The 19,563-nt window shown below is 53.9% G+C and overlaps 7 protein-coding genes across 7 annotated transcripts; 2 read left to right on the forward strand and 5 right to left on the reverse strand.

Moving 5' to 3' along the window:
- Positions 1-1,593: 1,593 nt before the first annotated feature.
- On the forward strand, positions 1,594-3,762 carry AtWU_00231 (uncharacterized protein; the record flags this gene model as incomplete). The annotated part of the gene is made up of 1 exon (XM_035495347.1): positions 1,594-3,762. The coding sequence occupies one exon, from the start codon at positions 1,594-1,596 to the stop codon at positions 3,760-3,762; it is 2,169 nt and encodes a 722-aa protein (XP_035351240.1).
- Positions 3,763-4,142: 380 nt separating this feature from the next.
- Positions 4,143-5,507, forward strand: AtWU_00232 (putative C2H2 finger domain protein; the record flags this gene model as incomplete). Its single annotated transcript, XM_035495348.1, has 3 exons — positions 4,143-4,305; positions 4,350-4,726; positions 4,776-5,507. The coding sequence occupies 3 exons, from the start codon at positions 4,143-4,145 to the stop codon at positions 5,505-5,507; spliced, it is 1,272 nt and encodes a 423-aa protein (XP_035351241.1).
- Positions 5,508-5,993: 486 nt separating this feature from the next.
- AtWU_00233 (TMEM14 family protein) lies at positions 5,994-6,393 on the reverse strand (the record flags this gene model as incomplete). The annotated part of the gene is made up of 2 exons (XM_035495349.1): positions 5,994-6,308; positions 6,391-6,393. 2 exons carry the CDS (start codon positions 6,391-6,393, stop codon positions 5,994-5,996), a joined length of 318 nt encoding a protein of 105 aa, XP_035351242.1.
- A 434-nt stretch (positions 6,394-6,827) lies between these two features.
- On the reverse strand, positions 6,828-8,713 carry AtWU_00234 (MFS transporter; the record flags this gene model as incomplete). Its single annotated transcript, XM_035495350.1, has 6 exons — positions 6,828-7,411; positions 7,475-7,838; positions 7,903-8,421; positions 8,489-8,517; positions 8,579-8,602; positions 8,665-8,713. The coding sequence occupies 6 exons, from the start codon at positions 8,711-8,713 to the stop codon at positions 6,828-6,830; spliced, it is 1,569 nt and encodes a 522-aa protein (XP_035351243.1).
- Positions 8,714-9,213: 500 nt separating this feature from the next.
- Positions 9,214-11,664, reverse strand: AtWU_00235 (M28 family metallopeptidase; the record flags this gene model as incomplete). Its single annotated transcript, XM_035495351.1, has 3 exons — positions 9,214-9,270; positions 9,325-10,700; positions 10,752-11,664. 3 exons carry the CDS (start codon positions 11,662-11,664, stop codon positions 9,214-9,216), a joined length of 2,346 nt encoding a protein of 781 aa, XP_035351244.1.
- Positions 11,665-12,151: 487 nt separating this feature from the next.
- Positions 12,152-13,680, reverse strand: AtWU_00236 (RTC4 family protein; the record flags this gene model as incomplete). Its single annotated transcript, XM_035495352.1, has 2 exons — positions 12,152-12,419; positions 12,482-13,680. 2 exons carry the CDS (start codon positions 13,678-13,680, stop codon positions 12,152-12,154), a joined length of 1,467 nt encoding a protein of 488 aa, XP_035351245.1.
- A 979-nt stretch (positions 13,681-14,659) lies between these two features.
- AtWU_00237 (DUF726 domain protein) lies at positions 14,660-18,224 on the reverse strand (the record flags this gene model as incomplete). Its single annotated transcript, XM_035495353.1, has 2 exons — positions 14,660-15,958; positions 16,017-18,224. The coding sequence occupies 2 exons, from the start codon at positions 18,222-18,224 to the stop codon at positions 14,660-14,662; spliced, it is 3,507 nt and encodes a 1,168-aa protein (XP_035351246.1).
- Positions 18,225-19,563: the final 1,339 nt, after the last annotated feature.

Raw genomic sequence — 19,563 nt, forward strand, 5'->3', positions numbered from 1 at the left:
CGAAAGATGAGACCAAGTTGACGCCAACTGTGCTGTGATCTACCCCCGGTTCCCCAGGTGGAGTTGACGGCTACTGCGATAGTCAATACTTTACCTGAATCAGGGGTACTTTTTCACTCAAGAGTAGCCCCTGGTAGGGAAAAGGAAAAAGCATCCCTCAGCATCAACAAGTCCATCTTCAGGGCGCTCAAGGTATACCTCCGACCTGGACTACAGGACTGGGGGGTATTGTCCGGTAACAGACCAGCAGACCACTGCGATTATTTTGATTGGCCTGATCAAGACTACGGCGACTGCGTGACGGGGATCTATCCGGAGCTGGTCTTTTTCCGGGCGGATCAGAGCCCCAGATTGGCTATTTAGGTGGGTCCATACAGTAAAATAAGGTAACTTGCGTATGGCGCGTACCAGCACCAAGCGGTGCCGATACCAACCCAGTGCGAAAAGTTGATTGCAAAGGCCAGTCCGGCCAGGTAAGGTAAGTGTAAAGCTCAAGTACTTTCTTTACTGGGACTTACTATTCCTACTAGATCGCTTTGTGAAGGCGACCTGCTGCCTCTACAAACTAAACTCCAAGTCTTTCCCTTCCTTTTCTCCCCCCAGCATTCACTGTGTCTAAACATCCCACAATCCTCTCTTGCTTGCCTCTTCTTGCCCGCTTCCCGTGTTGGTGCTGGGCTGTTGGTGGTGTTCCTTGTGGTTAATCCCCCCTCTCCGAATCTTCTCCCTTTCATTCTTCCTTTTCCTCCCTCTTTCGCCATCTGCCCGTCTTCCCCCATTCCGTCAAGACTTCATAGTTCCACTGCTACGGAAAGCTTTGAAATTCCCACCCCCAGCTCTTTTCTCCTCTCTACAGCAAACATATCCTGCCATCTATCTCAATCCCTTCATCTTGTGCATCTTATCTTCTCTGTCTAGATCTCTTGCTTCTGGTTTCTTGGTTTGTTGCCGGCGCTGGCAGACGCATAGTTTTTCTGCTTACCCGCTCGGCTTCCTACTTTTCCTCTTCAAGAACTACGAACCTCTTAAACTATCCCTGCCAACCGTTCGCGGCGTCCACCGTGGTTGACTCTGCACAACAACCACAATACTTCTGCTCTATCGCGCTCCTCAGAGGGCGATCTTTTCACATCTTCAAATATTGTTCCTCTCAGTTTATTGGAATCACTGACGCGATTTTCCCTCGCCCAAAGGTATGTTACATATCACCTGCCTGACCCATACTACGCTCTACTTGTGCCTGCCAAAGCCATGTCTGCCACGTTTCTGTCAACGTTTTGGTCCATCCTCCAGTGGAGAGCAGCCCAATTCCTCATGCATCTCACTTGTTTCGATTGCTCGACCGTGTTTTGGTTTCCCCTTTCCCACCCTTACACTCTCGGGGCTCTGGTGTAGAAGATTGCGCTGCAGTTACTTCTGGCGTCTTGGCGCCGCAAGCGAACTTTTCAGCCGGAAGTTAGTCAACTAACACTATAGCCAGATCCCACGTTGGGCCCCTCGAAGGAGGATCAGATATCCCTTTCGCTAGTATTCTCACATCCTATTACTTTCTATCTGACTACTTCTTCTCCTCACCTTCTTTTTCTGTCCATTATGGCTCCGCTTCCTCATAACGAGGCGGAACTGGACAGCCATACTTCGGACTTGGCCAGCCAGGACTCTCCGCTGCGCCGACAATTCTCCGAGCCATTACACGCTCACTCTACTTCTACCCAGGCGTCTCCATCCCCTTCTCCCATGACGCACAAATCTAAATGCTCTTGGTGCGGCAAGGAATTTGAGTCTGCCAATGATTCCAAGTCGCAATATGATGCTCTCAAAGAACATATTGCTACCGTTCATCCGCAGATTGCCAAATTCTCCATGTATGAGGGTGCCGACGAAGATGAAGAGTCTCAACTCCACGAAGCCGACCCTCAAGCAGAGGACAATGCAGAGGTCGCGGCTGAGAGTGAAGCCGATGACGAAGAGCAAGATGAAGCCGCTGCAAATGGCGTGACTGAGGCGACGGAAGCTTACGATAACGACAAGGACCAAAGCCTCGATGGCGATGAAGCTGACGGTCCAGAGGCTGACGCTCTTTCGAATCAACTTCATGAGTTCTCTCGCGGTCAAGACTCAGTCTCGTTGGATCAACGTCTGCATAATCTGTGGAGTGTCAATGATATCCGTAAATTCTCGGAAGACTATGACGAGAAGTCGTCTGACCTAGATCACTCTTGGTCCATGGTGCTCCGGGGCCCGAAGCGCGCTCAAAAGCGTGAAGACAACGAATTCGCTGAACGGCCTGGACCGTACAAGCAAGTTAAAGCTGCCAAAGGGGAGTTCCTAGAAATGACTCCCCTAGAAGAGTTTTTGGCGCCGCTTCGGGATCCGGAGCACCGCTCGACCGAAGAGCTGTATGCTATCACAGAAAACGTGGCATATGCCTTGAAAGCGTGGCAGGACGAGTATATGGCCATAGAAAAGCTGCACAAGGTAGCGACTCGCCATAATGCCAAGCCGACCAGCGACCCGAGGAAGTTGCAAAGGCCTCAAGTATTTGAGGATAAGAAGGAAGCCATGCTCTACGGCTACAAGTACGAGGCCAAGGAGGATAAAGTGGGCAACCAGAACCCATTCACGCAGGGCGGGTTCAAGCCAACGCCCGCTCAATTCCGAAAGATGACGGCCAAGATTGGACCCAATCATCCTAACCCGGATGGCTGGCGCACCATCGTCAAATTCGGAGTCGAGCACGTGCCGAAGTTCCAGAACCCGCCACGCGAGGAATTTGTTGGCAAGGCAACGCGCAAGCGCAGGGCCGCGGAGCTGGAGGCGGCTAACCGAGAGATGGCAGCCTCTGGCTCCGAAGAGCCCACTATCGAGACACCGGCTCAGACTGACACCGAAGAGTACGGACCCAAGCGGCGCACGCGTGGCCGTCGTCCTGGCACCGAGGTCGACGAAGCCCAGGCATCCGCGACACCCCCTCGGGGTGCGGTTCGGGGACGTGGAAGTGGCCGCGGCCGCGGTAGAGGTGCAGCTCGCGGAGGTGGAGTCATTGCTTCGACGGAGATATATCAGCCGGTGGCCGCTGCGACCTCAGCACCACGGCCGTCATCTGGACGAGGGGAACATGTGGCTAGCTCCCTTCAGGCACGACCTGCCACTGCCCAGTTGGCACCGATCGAACCGGCACCTAGCACGACGCCTACGCCTCCCGCAAGCATCCAAACCGGTAGCACACTGGAGGATGGGGTGGATCCCGCTGAACAGGCCCGGCGACAAAAGATTGCCAACTCCAAGAACCCGAAGCGAACAGAGGCCATGCTGAACCACTGGGCACGTTTCAACCGTGAGGGTCGCGTACGCAATCCCAAACGATCTAAGGCTCAGATTGAGGCCGACCGCGCGGCGGAGGCTGCTCGGAAGGCATCTGAGCCCCCGAAGCCGGGAAAGATCAAGAAGAAGCCGGAGGGCGGGGTGTATGGGGAGCCTGCGCGACCTAACGCAGGGCTCGCGCCCGCACCTATGCCTGCATCGACACCTTTGGCTCCTGGTCCTCCTACGCATCATCAGCTCGCGCCGATTGCTGCACCACGACCGTCACTTACGCCATATGCTCCTATTGATCCTCGAGCGGTGGCACCATTTCCAGGGCCTCATGGTCTTTTACAGCAAGCGCCGCTGCAGCCGTATCGCACACCATACCCGGAGTACTACAGTCCTTATGGGGCGCCTGCGCCTGGGCTGCCACCACCGCATCCGCGACCTGCGTGATCCACCCTGGCTTGTATCCTAATTTCGCTCGTATGTATTATTGTGCTTTTGTTACCTGTGATTAGTGAGCGTGCTTTCAGCGACAGGCGTCGGGGCTTTGCGATCCGTGGTTGGTTGTGAATATTGCCAACCAGGTAGGATGTACATTGGGCATATAAAAAGCTGTATTATACATTAATGCCATACCTTTATTCAGCTGTCTCAGTTAATGTAGATATAATACTGATGATATTTGTATACTTGATGGGATGGATGACGCAGGTCACATGATGAACTCCACGTGACGCAACACTTCAACTCCGCGCTGGTCGGCGACCAAGTGAGCTGCTTCACCACCCATCACTTTTCTTTCATTTCACATCAACACAGACTCAATCACTATGGGTAAAAAGAGACGCGGTCCGACGCTGGATGAGCTTCTGGCTCGTCCATGGTGCTACTACTGTGAGCGCGACTTTGATGATTTGAAGATTCTCATATCTCACCAGAAGGCCAAGCACTTCAAGTGCGAGCGCTGCGGGCGCCGGCTGAACACTGCAGGAGGTAGGCCATCCAATGCGCCGTGGCGATATTTACTAACAGCACAGGGTTATCGGTGCACATGAGTCAGGTCCACAAGGAGCAACTTTCGGCAGTCGACAATGCTCTTCCCAACCGATCCAGCCTCGACGTCGAGATCTTCGGCATGGAGGGCGTCCCGGAAGACATCATCCAGTCGCACAATCAGCGCGTAGCCACCCAGTTCCAACAGGCAGAGGCCGAACGGCAGGCCGTGACAGGCAATCCGCCTCCGGGAACCGGTGTTGGCGGACAGCCAGCGAAGAAGCCCAAGCTGGAGAGCGTGTCGGATCTGAAGAAGCGACTGGCGGAGCACAAGGCTAAGAAGGCGGAAGCACGTACTGGAGGCAGTAGTGGTGAAGCTACTCCAGTGGGCGCAGGACAGACCCCGACTATGGGCGGATTCGTGAGTATTCTCTCCCATAACATTAGTGACGTGACTAACAATGAGGCAGGGCCAGCCTGCTCCTGCTGCTGCCGCGCCCGCCGCTGCACCCACCACTACCTCACAGTTCTCTTACCCTCAACCCTACGGCACCGCCTCTCCTTATCCTCAAACCGCCAGCCCTGTTTATCCCAATTTCTCCCCGGGACAACCCCAATTCCCTCCAACCGCACAATACCCTCCGGCGGGATATTCACCACAGCCGTTCCAGGGTACGCCGGCGGCATCGTTTGGAACCACACCTCCGGCATTCCCAGCACAACCGTCTCAAACCCACACCCCTCCGCAGACGGCTGGGGCATTCCCGCCCCGGTCGGGTAGCCTTCCTATGCCCCCAGGACTGCCGCAGCGACCGGCTGTGGCAGCACCACCGGTCAACGCGTATCAAATGCAGCAGATGCACATGGGCCAAGCGCCGGCCTTGAACGGAGGCGAGACGACACAAGCGCCTGATACAATCTCGACATCGGTGGACGATCTCATCTCGGGGGCCGCGAAGCAGGCGGAGACCACAGCAGACAAGCCCAAGAGCGAGGAGAAGCCCAAGAAGGACAAGTCGAAGGCAGTACGACTGGTTTACTCGGATAATGAGACGAGTCCGGAAGAGAAGATGGCACAGCTGGCAAGGTACGCATTTGTTCCCGAACAGAAGGGCGAGACGGTTCTGGAGGAGGTACCGGCGTCGGTGGTGACGGGCACGACGCGCGAGATGGATACGGTGGAGGATGCAGCGGATCGGTAGGCACCAGCCACCCGCCAGACGGTATAACAGCTTTACGAGCATGCGAATACATGGAGGGCAGCGACAGAGACAGGGGATCGGATCAAGCAGCTAAGTTCAGTTTCTTGCACGATTGGAAATGTCTCTTACAGTGTAGGGCGGCGAGCGACACGAACCGTAGCATGGAAGGCAGACAGACACACAGAAGGGGACAGACGGAGTCAGAAAAGAAAGAAAGAAAAGACAAACTGTAAGTTCAACATCGAGCAGGTAGGCTACATACAGACTACTACACCAATAGTTGAAACAGCTTAGCTTCTGTATACATTGTAATGAAGACCATCATCATCATCCATTCATCCACTTATAATAAATAGTAGTATACTATATCATACACCCCCATCTTCCACTAGTAACTAACCACCAACCTACCCACCCCCCACCTCTTCTACCAAGTACTAGTATTCCCCCACCCCCTCCATAACCTCCTCCTCAAATATCATCCAATTACTGAGAAAGAAGTGCATTCCCAAAAACCACCCCCCCAAGCACCGCCACAACCCCCAACCCCATCGGCACCCCCTTCCCCGTCTTAATCGCCCTAGGGATCGACGCACCGCCGAGGATAATGGACGCCAGAAGACCAATCTCTGCCCCGTAGGGCTGGTTCGCGCGTAGTCGGAGGTACGAGAGGAGGTACAGGAAGGAGACGGATAATCCGGCGATGAGGGAGGGGAGGGAGCGCGCGCGCAGGTACCCGGTTATGCCTCCTATGGAGGTGAGGATTGTGAGGAGGGCTGCTACTTTGGCTGTTGTGGTGGACTGTTTCCATGTCATTAGTTGGTTGTTGTTGGGTGGGTGGTAGGTATGTGGTTGAAGGGAGGAGGGGGAGGGGGGGACGTACCATTGTGGTTTTGTGGTTGTGCTGTTGGTGTAGGTTTGGGTGTAGATGTGATGTGGATGTGTTGTGTAGGTAAAGTGTAGAAGAGGTAGTAAGTAGGTGGTGGAGAGGTAAGCTAGCTATGTAATATGGAACTGGGATGATGGCATGATCTAGGTTCTGGGTAGTACCTAGGTAGGTAAGGTAGGCTAGTGTAATTTGTGGATGCTGATTGGTTGATGCTTACACTACCATCTATATAAGTACTCTCTACTATGTACTTCTCTGTATACATACTATATAGTTATATAACTCATGTCCATTCTATCATATCATATCATATCATAATATCACATCATCATATATATGCATGCATGCACCATATCCCAAACAAACAATCAATCAATCAGGCAACTTTTCTTTTCCCCTATCAGCCGCCCCTCCCCTCCTCATGATACTATTTACCTCCCCCCAGTAGCTCCATACCCCCTCTCCCCTCTCCCCCCCTCTTCTTCTCTTTCTTCTTCTTCTTCATCATCAACTTCCTCTGCATCATCCCCCTGCAACACATTCTCCTCCCCAATCCACCCCACCGGCACCGCACTCAACATCCCAAACACCCCACACACCCACCACGGCAAAATCCCCCAACCCCTCTTCACTCCCCAGGAATACGCCCCCCCAATTACCGCAGGTCCCACCGCCCTCCCCACAGCACTCACACTCGTACCAACCCCATTCAACGTCCCCAGCACACTCATACTACTCGCCGAGTTCGTCAACAGAATCGTCGTGCACGGGAACCCAAAGATCGAAGCGGCCAACTTCCCCAACATGAGCAGGAAAATGGCCACATTGCGCAGCCACGGAACTGGAAGCAGCACCGTGAATGGCGTGAGCATGTAGATGATAGGGAACACGCTGACCACGGCTTTCAGGCAGTTGAGTACGCCGAAGCGGTGGGCGGCCCATGGGAAGATGAGAAATTGGATGAACATGCCGAGAATGCCGATTAGGGTGTAGTAGATGCCGATGGTTTGGGAGTCTATTATCTTCATTTAGTATGGAGGGAGCAGGGGATGGGGTAAGATGGGGTGGGGATACGTACCGATGCCGAATCCACCAGTGAACTTGAAGGGCAGTTTCATGTCGGGATTATCATCGTATTCCTGCACCGGGCTATGTAGAAAGACAGGCAGGACGGAGTCAAATGCCATGGCGTGCATGGACATGAGAGCGTAAGCGAGCAGGACGAGTCGCGATTGCGGCGTGAAGATCTCGGCCCAGGTTGGTTTGGCTTTCTTTGTCGCTGTTGCTGGATGTGTAGTAGTTGATGGCAGAAGGGATTGGCGCTCTGCATCCGATGCATGGGACTCCGACTTCTTCTTCCGAGAAGAAGTACACGAGTTAGTCAGTGCCTCGCCCACAACCAACCCATAATCACGTTGATGTTTCTTCGCCGCCAGCGTTTCCTATACATCCACATTAGCACACCACGCCCCTCGATCCCTGAGATATAGAGGGGGATGGACGTACATGCAAAAACAACCACCCCGTTGCAATGCCCACGACAAAAAACGCCGCGGCAGCAATATTCGGCAACGCAAACGGCCAATTCCTCAAAAACTCCGACCTTCCAAACAACCCCGGATGCTTCTCCGCGGGTCTCGCCAACGCGCCTCCAAACGCCGGACCAAAAATACTCCCGATCGTCCACACCAACGGCATGATACTAAACGCTCGTGGCTGGAGTTCCTTCTGGGGAACCATTTCCGCGACCATGGTGCGGATGATGCCCACGTTGCCGTTCATGAGACCCAGCAGGGCGCGGGAAATGACGAGCATGGAGAGGGATGAGGAGAAGCCGAAGAGAAGCGAGAAGACCATGGTGCAGGTGAGTCCGACCAGGATGATGGGCTTGCGGCCGAGAGTGTCGGAGAGGGTGCCCCAGGTGACGGCCATTAGGGCCTGCGAGAAAGAGGTCACCGCGCTGGTGATGCCGACCCATTTGGCGATTTCGGATTTGGGGACCCCGACGTGGTCGATCATTTCGGGCTGTACATTATTAGTTTTTGGTTTTAGTTTGGGTTGGATGTTTGGGGATTGGGGGGAGAGGATGTACCAGGTAGGGAAGGACGGAGGTCAAGACGACTGTTTTTGTTGTATATTTATTAGAAGTAATTTACTGAGAGGGTATGTTGAGTGAACGTACCCGGCTCTGCAAAGCGACATATTGCTATGTATATCGGTCAGTATACAGCTACTAATCAGCTTAGGAGATTCATTTGCAGTACATACAGAGAATGACCAGCTGCCGAACAGGCAGCCGGGCGGGTTTCTCCAACATGGTGAGCAGACTACCCCCAAAAAATATTTTGAAGAGAGGAATGAAAGAAGAAAAGAAGAGGAAGAGGAAAAGAAAAAAGACAAGAGGAGTAAGACTCAACAAGCAGCGCGTGTGACCAGGGCCAACCAACTAATCGGCACTCGGCAGTAGAAGACAGTCTTAAGACACGCTAAGCAGGCCCTAAAATGGCGAATAGCCTCGCAGTGGGTCGATCGCCGGCGGGGAAAGTAAGCAATCAATCACTTGAAGATAATCGGTAAGCAATCAACATGCCCGCTTCTAACTGCTATCTATCTACTTAAAAGTACTTCGTACTAATTTCCCTGTCGTCCTATCTCATACTTCCCAACTATCTCCAACGAAAGAATGACCTTGAAGACTTGCACATACACCAATAAGACATACATACATACACAATCTCCTCCCTTGACTTCCTTGCTTCAACGGCAGTCACCTGGCATCCGCCAATCGGCATTCATCTCCAATCACGTCCATCTGACTCACTGCAGTAGCTTCGTCGCAGCTTCAATGCGCTCAATGATAATCGCGCGCCATTTCTAGACCTCGTTAGCCGCTGAAATTAATCAGCTACGTAAATCTGGGTTTCTCACCTGAGAATTCAGCAAATCACCCGCTTCCAAGCTCTCCACCAATCCTGGGTACGTCGCGCCCGAGTATCCCGTCCAGATGCCTGGTGCAAACACTACGTGCTTAAACCAGCTGCGTCCATCCAGACCCGGCTGGTACAGGAACTGCCGTTCAATTCCCTTGTACTTGTCGTTGACGATGCGGATCTGGAAGTAGAGCCGCACCTTCCTCCACCAGTGGTACCACGGCACATCGTCGCCCAGCTGCTCAGTCAGATCCGCCGCATAGGCGTCGAATTTCGCTGACACGGCTTGGAACTTAGCGATCGCTGCGTCAAGCGGCCCAAAGTCGAACGATGCTCCCTCGGGGAGTTGCTTCGCCGCCGGCTTGATCTTGTCAAGATACTTCTCCAAGCCCAGCGCGTAGTCCGTCGCATTAAAGGCGATCACCGGCGTCTCCACCAGCTTGGCCGCTGCCAAAGCCCAGATCTTGGTGGTTGTCTCATGGTACTTCCAGCCCGGGTCGCCGAACCGATCCATCCAGTCGAAGCTGTCGTAGTTCGAGTGGTAGTGGTACACTGGGTCCTTCGGACCGCGGCTGAATCCAAGGTCGTAGCTCGCCACACCAGCAAAGTCCTGGAAGGCCGTAAAGTCACTGCCACTACCCATGGTGGCAATGTCACCGTCCCATAGGTCCCGGACGGTCTGCCCAGGCACAGTCTGGTTGGGCGACTTCACCAGACCAGTAACCTCGTAGATCAGCTTGTTCAACAGCGGGCTGGCCCTCGGGCGCAAGCTCGTTCCTGACGCCGCCACGTCCACGTTGAGATAGGCAATGTTAGCCTTGGACAACCAGGGCAGCTGCTCCTCCACCCATTCGGTGGATCCGAGCAATCCGTACTCCTCGCCGTCCCAGCTGGCAAAGACAATGGTACGGAGCGGCTTCCAACCAGCCTTGAGCGCCTCGCCGAAGCTGCGCACAACTTCGTTGAGAGCGGCAGATCCGCTGTTCGGATCTCCAGCGCCGCCGGCAATCCAGGCATCGCGGTGGTTACCCATGATCACGACTTCATCCGGGATGGCTCCCTTGATGACACCAATGACGTTCCACAAAGGAGTCGTCACGTACTCCTGCTCATTGTACAGATTGATCTGGACATCATCCGGGGTCGGGCCAATGTAGTACTCGACGCCCTTGCTGCCCAGCTTACCGCCCTGCCAGTATTCGTTCAAGTCGGACGCCTTGGGACCGTGGCCGTTCAGGGCCTTAAGCAACGGCACCACCTCCTTATACGAGATGGGCAGGGAGGGAATCAAGGGAATAGACTCATACGGATCCTGACGATCACATCCCGGCTTGGACGGGTATCCGGGGGTAGTCGGGTCACCCGGTGCGATACCTACTCAGTCAGCTTCATCCAACAACCAAGCGGGAAGATAGGATAACTTACTCAAAAACTGGGTACTTCCTCTCTGCACAGCACTCGGGTTTCTAGCCGGTCCCTCCGGATACGGAGCATAGCCATTCTCCTCGATAATCTCCCCATCGGACTCGGGATCATCATACAGAATAACCCCAGACATACCGAGTTCCTGCGCTCTCTTGACCTTCAATCCGCGGAAGATCCGTCCATACTTGGCAATAGCAATCTTGCCTCCCAGACTGACATTCCGATCCACGAGGTCCTGGAAGTCATCCACAGTACCATAGTTCACAAACACATACGGCGCCGTGACATTCCCACTGGCCGAGTATCCATGAAACACAGGCACGCGGTTAGGCAACCCACTGGTGTGGTCTTCCTCCAGCACGTCCTCTTCCAAGGTAGCCTCGAATACGACCTCGTCTTTCTTCAGCAATGCCAACCGATGATCCACAGGGTAATTGAGGAAGATATCATATGCCACGATCTCAGTCTCCGGGACCCCGAACTCGGCCCAGCGTTCCTTGGTCCAGACCGCCTGGCTGAGGTTCTTCCCGGCCAGGTGCGGACCAGCGGTGTAGTAGGTGCTCCATTCGCGAGCCTTCTGGGCGCTCGGGGTTTCTTTCAAGACGGCTTGGAGCTCAGCATAGCTGAGGCCATGGCCTTCAGGCCAGGAGGAGTGGGGAAAGGGATTCGCCCAGGGGAGGTAGCTCCAGATGGAACCGTGAGCGCGGGGGAGGAGGGCGGTGGGGGTCAGGAAGAGACAGAGTGAGAGGGTAAGAATGGAGGTGAGAGTGATGGTGCAGAAACGGCGGAGAGAGTGATGTGGGTAGCGGTGTCGATGGGGGCGGACGCCGACCGTGGTGAGGAGAGGCGTAGATTCGCTGGGCATGGTGGAGTAATGATAGGCATCGGCCTTCTCCCGCATTTCGGGGGGCATGATCGGGATACTAGTTTAGAGATAAGTTGGAATACTATCCATCTCATGAAAGAGGGGAGATGGAAGTGTGATGGAAGAGTCAGAGTCAGAGAGAGATGGGAGGTGAGGAGTAACTAGCAGCAGCAGTAGTACATTCTCACTATGGATTGAAGGAAGGGTTCGGACAGCTCCGCACGACGTAACCAAGGCTATCAGCTAATCAGCAGTCTCCGCTATCTTATCGCCGGCTCCACCTCGGCCGGACTGAAGCATCACCAACTGTGGAGTCACAATGGTGTCAATTCGTCTCCTGCACGCGCCATATTCATTTTCATTTCTCCCGACAAAATCACGGCACAACAGCCTGGCAAGCTGGCCAGCTAACATAGAGGTATCACTCATCGCCTTATATACAACACAGCATTGGTCCCAGGACTGCCCAATAAACAGAGTCCGACCAGTATAAGAATAACAATCCCCAAATACATCATCACCTCTGCTATGCATCTCACTGCACCTCGGCTTCAGACTCCTCCGGCACCGGCACCTTGTCATTCAAGGCAGGGTTCACCTTCTCCCCAAGGTCAATTGTCTCGCGGAGAATCTGCCGTGCCGTCTCCTCATTGACCCCCATGTCCTCCTTGACCAGTCGCACCGCCAACTCTGGCACCAACACCTCCTGCGCATATCCGACAGGCCCGGCCATCTTCACAATCTGATCATCGGCCGCTAGGCGACGAAGCTTCCGCCCGTATCGCGAGGTGATCGCTTGTAGCCTGTTTCAATTAGCCTGCGCCCATAAAAGACCATATCAAGTAGATGTAAAGGTGAAGCGTACATTTTCCCTGCCCCTCGAGTCCCGTAATATCCACAAGAGATCTTTTCCAGTCCGTCTCCGTCCAGCGAAAGGCGGAAGTTCTTAGCCTGTCCGGTCTTCAACGCCGTGTCCAGACTATTCCGGTAGAAAGAGGTACTCTCCGGCACCATGACCGTCTCCAGGTCCGCGAAATGCTGAGCGATTCGCTCATCGAACGTATCCCAGTCAATCTCCGGATATCCCTTCTCCCTCCACTCCTGCTCCGCAGAAGTCTGTTTATGAGAGTCACAGAATTGTCGTTGTTCGCGCATGCGCTGTTTTGGTTGCGCGCGGAATCGCAACAGCGCCCCTGGGTCCACAGGCGCTTTGCACCAAGGACACACGGCCGGTTCATCTAGCAGCGCTGCTTCTCCATACTGCGAGAGCTCATTCATGAAGCTAGATGACGCCGTGCTAAGCGGCGTGCCGACCGAGGAATCATCATCATCAAAGACCGCCGCATCCAGAGCAGACGAAGTAGCATGTGAAGAGCTCGAGATCATATCATTAGTCTCAGGCATCGGAGGAGGCTGCTTGAATTCAGGCTTGGGGCTCGACGCACGCGCCTCGTCCTCAATATCCCTGGGAACCTTAAACTCCTTGCCCATCTTCTTAGCCCCATTACTCATACTCTTGCTCTCCTCCTTCGAAGCCTTCGGCGTTCTAATACTCCCCGCCGGCGACTGCGACGAGTTCACCAACGACTTCCTCGACTGATACCCGCGACTCTTGCGTCGCTTATTCCCATTATCTAATTCGCGAAACGAGGCGAAAAACCCCTCATCCTTATCTTCATCCGCGTCATCGTTTACCATCTCACGCGAGGTCCGTTTGCGGCCCGTTGCCGGGGTACTGTTCTTTGTATCGCTTCCTCTTTGTTGGCGCGGGGCGCGCGGCGTTGTCTGCGATCTGCTCTTGGCGAGCTTCTCATCCAAGCTAGGACCCGAGACTCGTGTGCGGGTTTCCGGCTCGGAATCGTCCTCGTTCAAGACATCGTCTTCGTCGCTAGAGCTAATGGGCTCGTCGTCTGTCGCGGGCTCCGGTTTCACGGGTTTCGGACGCTCATCTTTGCCGTTGCTGTTTCGGAAGGTGGAGAGGAGGGATTGGCTGGGGCCGGATTGTCGTGTGAGTCGGTTGGAGGCGTAGCTGGAGTTGGGTTTGGGTCGGGTTTGCAGGACCATCGTGTGTATATTGTAGCTGTAGTGGAGATCAGTTGGTCGTGGAGATGGATGGGTTGGCTATGGCTGTTGTGGAGACTGGTCGGTATCGATAGGGGCAAGAGAAGAATTGCAAATCAAAATGATACAGATAGAAAGGAAGGGAAAGCGAAGTGGCTTGAGTAAGTATTTGTTTCAATGATAAATAATCACGTCGCAACTGTGGCCGAGCTGCTTGGATGGAGAAGCACGAGAGCAGGTCGACCCCCGTTTGAGTGATGGAGTGAACCACGGAACGAGTGTGAGCATGTGCATGGGCCGCCCCTTTGAATGTAAACAGTAAAGATGCCCCGGGAAGATCTGTGCTTGCGGGGTCCTGGGCTGGGTGTCGTTCGGTGTGGAGGGCAGAGAAGAGGAGGAAAGTCATGAATCAAATTGGCTGGGGATTCGGATGAGGAGGGACGCGTGTGGTGACACGCTATTCTCCGCACCCGCTGCTATAATTATGATCCCGTCGGCTTGGGTTCTATGCCGACTGGTCGCATCGACCGTCAATCAGTGGATGGAGAACTCCTTTTTGCATTCAAGGAGCAGAAGATTTGCTTCGTATAACTGATACTAGAGGTAGTAATAAAGACTGCTTCATGCTAAACTAATGGGGATGCCGACCAGCACATCCAGAACACCTGATATCCAAACAGCCACACCGCAAGGTGAATCAAGCATGCATGAGAATTAGACTGGCTGTATCATGTCTGAGAAAAGTGTATGCAACAAAGAATGAGGCTCTAACTTGGCAATCGCATGCCAAGCTCTGAATCTATCATAACTGCAATCGTCCTCCCGCAGCGTCATGCACGGACACAAGCAAGTAGAATGACAACGAAAAAGAAATTATAGCAACCCATATTAAGAAAAGTAACCCCCGGCACAGACCCGGCTCGGTCTATCAACAAACAGCTTATAAACATACAGAAGCTCGTTCCCATCGTCTCGTTCATCGTCACTCAAATGTCATCTGGATCTCTTCTTCGCCGTGGCCAAAGTCGTGCTCAGCCCAAGCATTTGGCTCCAGAGCCATAGCGCCTAATGTGCTGGCCCCAAGGGCCGGCATCGTAAGGGAAGACCGAAGCTCAGGCCTTGTGGGGTGTACATCGTGAGAGGCGGCGGGCTCGAAGGACGACTGAGAACGGGGAGGGGTATCGTGGAAGGATGTATCGAAGGTCATCTCTACTGCTTCCTCTTGAGGTGCAGGCGTGTGTGCGTCACGAGTAGGACTGTATTCGCGGAGTGTCCCAGGAGACGCACGAGCCGGAGGCGCTGGACTTTCAGGGCTCTTCAGCTCTTTGCCGGTGGAAGCAGGAGCAGATGGAGCCGGGCTTGCTGGTGAACTCAAGTCTAATTTCATCGGGGGAAGTGTGGATTCAAGCTGCTTGACTTCGATACTTTCCGAAGCTAGCTCGGCTCGAATAGCGTCGATATCAAAGAGCACCGTTCCGGAGCCGTTGGTGTCGCTGGAGCCCCGGCGTATCGCATTGTTGCGTTCAACATCGTACGTTTCCCAGCCTTTCTTCTGCGCCAACTTTCCGCGTTTGAACAAACCAAACCGCTTCTTTTCCGGCTTTTGTTCAGCCTCTCGTCGCGCCTCGTCAATCTCACGGATCAGCTCCCTTTGCCGCTCAGCGTGGTTCTCGGGATCAGGATCCTCAATCTCGGCGAACTCTTCGCTCAGAACTTCCCAGCCGACTTCCTTCAACAGCCGAGGAATTGCTGCACGATAGTCCATATGGCCATTCACAATCTTGGTAACATCGAAGTTCTCCAAGCCGGGAACCCCCTCCACTGGTGCAAGTCCAGCCACCCTCATGATACCACCACTGGTGGCGCGGAAAAGATACCCTAAGATCCAGTCGTTGGAGGCGAATCCATTGACAAACCGCCCAGACACCACGCTGCGGGCTTTGAGGTACTCATCTCGGTTGGCCACAATCGGAGACCCGAAAAGATACACGTTCTGAACCAGCCCATGAGCGCCCTTGTCTGCAAGCTCCTTCAAACAAGAGAAGATGACTCGCGAGCCAAGTGAATATCCAAGAAGAGTCACTGGCCTCTTTCCCAGATTATGGTCTCGCAGCGAGTCAGCCAGAATCAGTCCGGCCGCATTTGCGCGTGTAAGCGATACGTTCCAAGGATTGTCGATCAAATAGGACAGCTTGGTCAGGACGAGTGGGAGTTGCAGTGAAGCCATCAGGGCAACTAGAACTGTCTGGCCAAGGACCTGTTGCAACCCCTGGGTCAAAGCCTATTCCAAGCATGTTAGTGTCCGCATGAGCGCATCTGAGCATAATGTTGCAGCCTACCTCCGTAGCGAGAATGTTAATAGTGTCACCCATACTTCGGAGCATCTCAGGCTCCCACAAGACTGAGTACAAATCACCCATGATGGGATCGACTGTACTGAAAGGCAATCGGACATCATCCACCTTTCCTGTCATCCAACCAGCGACGGTGATAATCAGGTTGACTCTCTTGTTATTATGCAAGGGGCGGTATTCAAATGTCTGGACAGGGCCCGTCCGTCTCTGAGAAGCCCTCAGACCAATGGTACTTCCAGTCAAGGTAGCGCCGGAGGCAATCAACGCTGTACCTCCAGCACCGCCCAGAAACGCGCTCGTCCCCGTAATTCCGACGGTGGTGAATCCAGCTGCTATACCGGCGCCGATGACCGGGGCCAACAAGCCAGCCGAAAGGCCTATCACCAGGCCACCACCGACAGTGGCTAAGCCCATAACCATATACTTGCGCTTGAGGGCCATCTTCCGCCGCTTCTCCATATGCTCCGACTCGTCCCATGTCTCCTTTTCTGCAGCCTCCTGCATTTCGAGGGCATCGATGACCCGCTTCTCGAAGCGGGCAATTTGCAGCCATGCCACCTCCATCGAAGCACCCACCCTTTCGAGCAATGTCCGCGACCGCGCATCATAGGCCGAGTCTGCAATGAGGACGAGGAACAAATCGCAGAGCACCGTCCATCGGAGATCAATGTCAATCTTCGCGGAAGTGGGCAGCTGCGATGGAGTCCGGACCTCTGGCAAGTCTTCCCCTTCGTGAGTTTCATATGGTGGAGGGGATGTTGATCGGGAGGACCTGTCCATTTCGGTGGATATGCTACTCCGGTAGTCCTCCCTGAGTCTAGGGGATGAAGGCGAGGACATCGACTTCTTTGGTGTTTCGGGCTCATCCGCCAATGGATTCGCAACACGAGCGTTACTCATTAGCGGTCGGACAAGGTCTGCCGGCTGCACGCCATGTTCAGCCAATTGCTCTATCATCACCTGCTCCGCGGTGTCGATTTCCATGTGAGAATAGAGCCTGGCCATCATTGCTTGCCCCCACTTCCGCATAGCATCGATACCAGCCTGCCTTGCCTTGCGTGTGCCCTTGATGGCGGGGAGCTTGTTCATGTCCAATGTCATTTGATGAATCGTCAGTCTAGTCACTCCAACATAAGCGATTCTCTGGCTCTCAGTTAGAAGATCCTTTGTCGCCTGCATTTGGCTCACGCGGTCGCGCAGCTCCTCCTCTACACCGGCGGCAGTGTCGGCGGAATCCTTGAAAAGATAGCTTGTATCTTCATCCAAGCTGGTTGCTGATTGGGCATCTTCGTCGAACTGTACGCGAGTGTAACCCTTTCCTGCACCACCTAGACCACTGTACACAGCTTCATTATCCTCCTGCTTCGCACCACGGGCAACTAGCCGGCCATAGTCATCATAGTAATCGAATTCCCCCAAAGCGGGCATTTCTTTCCAACCCCCATCGTCCTCTTCTGCCTCGCTATCATCATCCGACTGCCCGGCCACATAGAGTCGCTGATGAGACCATTCGGAAGGCTTCACAGATGCACGCTTCTTCTGCATAGAGGACCGATCGGCACTGTTACCATGATTCTCCTGAGCAGGACTCTCCGTGTACGGCGGTGGGGGTTCCTCTTGTGAAGGATGGGACGGGTAATCGGAAAGAGCACGCTTTTCGCTAGCCGTGGAAGTCTCTGGGACTTGCTCGGGAGAGTGACCATGATCCTCGGGCACAGATGTCGCAGACGGCAATGACGGGTCCTTATTTACTTGGTTTGCCGCTCCCTGAGGCTTTTCCTCCACCTTGTTATTCGTGCTCGAACCCTCCGGAGCAGTTGCTGGACCTTCTCGGTTCCTCACATCGCCACTATCATCCGCATTCCCGTGTGATTCATCCACTTCGTGAAATACTTCCTCGCTCTCGGACGACTCCCTCTTAGGACGCACGCGGATCGGCAAACCGAAGTCGTCAAACTCCTCCACTTTGGACTCTATAACCCGGCCCGAACCTGCGGCCTGCTCTGGTGCAGATTGTCCTCCATCCGGTCTGACATTCTCTTTCTGCGTGGCAGCATTGTCGGAGGTCGTGGTGCTTTCCGAGGCCGCGGCCGGAGCGGAGGGGGTCGGAGTATTGGATGGTTGTGAGATAGGTGGCTGATCGGCAGGGTGGTCGACAGAATGGTCAACAGCCGGACTGGAGACTGAGCTCATTCTTCATTGACGTGTCAAATCAAATAATGCATGCAGTTGTCCTCGTGCCGTTCTTCTCGGGAATACCTAATATCACCGTGCAAGTTCCGACATGAATGGGGCCAAAGATGACCCATTCGTGCGAAAAGGCACTTTGGGTGATTGTGGCTGATCTAGCACTGAGTTGCTCCCTGGACACTCGTTCTATCCCATGTACCTGACAGGGAAACTGAGTCGTGTCGGGGGGAGCTCAGTAGACAGCTGGGGAGATCTGGAGACGATGAATGGGACTGGGGTAGTGACGGAGGTGGGAGGGAAGGGTCAAGGTACTTTTGCGAACGGCGGGGACGGAGCTGTGACGGCGCAAGAGGAGATGAGATAGAATTAGGGGGGGTATTCTGACAGTCGATTGAGTGTGTAGGTAGTAGTGGACAGAATTGAAAGGATGGATGGCTCCTATTTTCTTTCCTCCCAGCTGGTTGACAGTCAGCCCAGATGAAATCGGGGCCGATTTGGAAAGCAGCCTGCGACCGGGAGACGTGGTGCCGCATCTGGGGAGGGAAAGTGGGCAACCACCGGCTCTGCTGGCCTCTGAAAGCGGTCATCCCCCTTCCTGCGGAGGCAATCCATCCCCCTCATGTTGATCGCGGATTATCCGGTTCAGTTTCCCTCTCCCCAACATCCTCTCCAGATATAGAGCTGAACATACTTTCGAGCTAGAGTGAATGATTTTGGATTTCAGGTCGTGCATGGACCATTATTGGGACCTTTCTCAATCGCCAGCCAGCTCATGCCATAACAATTTGTTTACATAGCTCGGGGCCCTTTCCGTCATCCCAATACATGCATGGATCGGAACTTCACTAGGCTGCCATTTGCATGATCGGATGACCACACAGCCACTTTCTTCAGCGTCACCTTGATTGGAGCTGAAGACGCCCTCAACACTACGGTTTATGTCAAGGCTCAAAGCTTGATTTTTGACAGCTGATGCAGGACCCAGCACGTACGTTTCTACTAGTTGTACTGCGGCTGTCCCATCCGCTGCATCGTCCCAGATTAGCCTGTTTGATGGGGAGATCTACCAAGAAGTGTCAAACTGCCTGTAGATGATTTAAAGGTTACCAAGAAGCAGACTTGTCCTCTACGATTAAGGCAGAAGATCCTCGCAATCTATGTCACCACTGTTATAACGTTGGATAGTAATTTGCGTATCCCATCTTGGACAAGCAATAACAGCCACCCTGCCATATGGGAAGGTTCTTACTAGATAGCTCCAGTGCTTTCAGCGAACACAACAAAAGATATGCGAGAGTATAAGAGCATCCATTATTCCAACAATAGTGCATAACCTGGAAAT

Source organism: Aspergillus tubingensis (assembly GCF_013340325.1).
Source record: "Aspergillus tubingensis WU-2223L DNA, scaffold_1, whole genome shotgun sequence".
Lineage (NCBI taxonomy): Eukaryota > Fungi > Ascomycota > Eurotiomycetes > Eurotiales > Aspergillaceae > Aspergillus > Aspergillus tubingensis.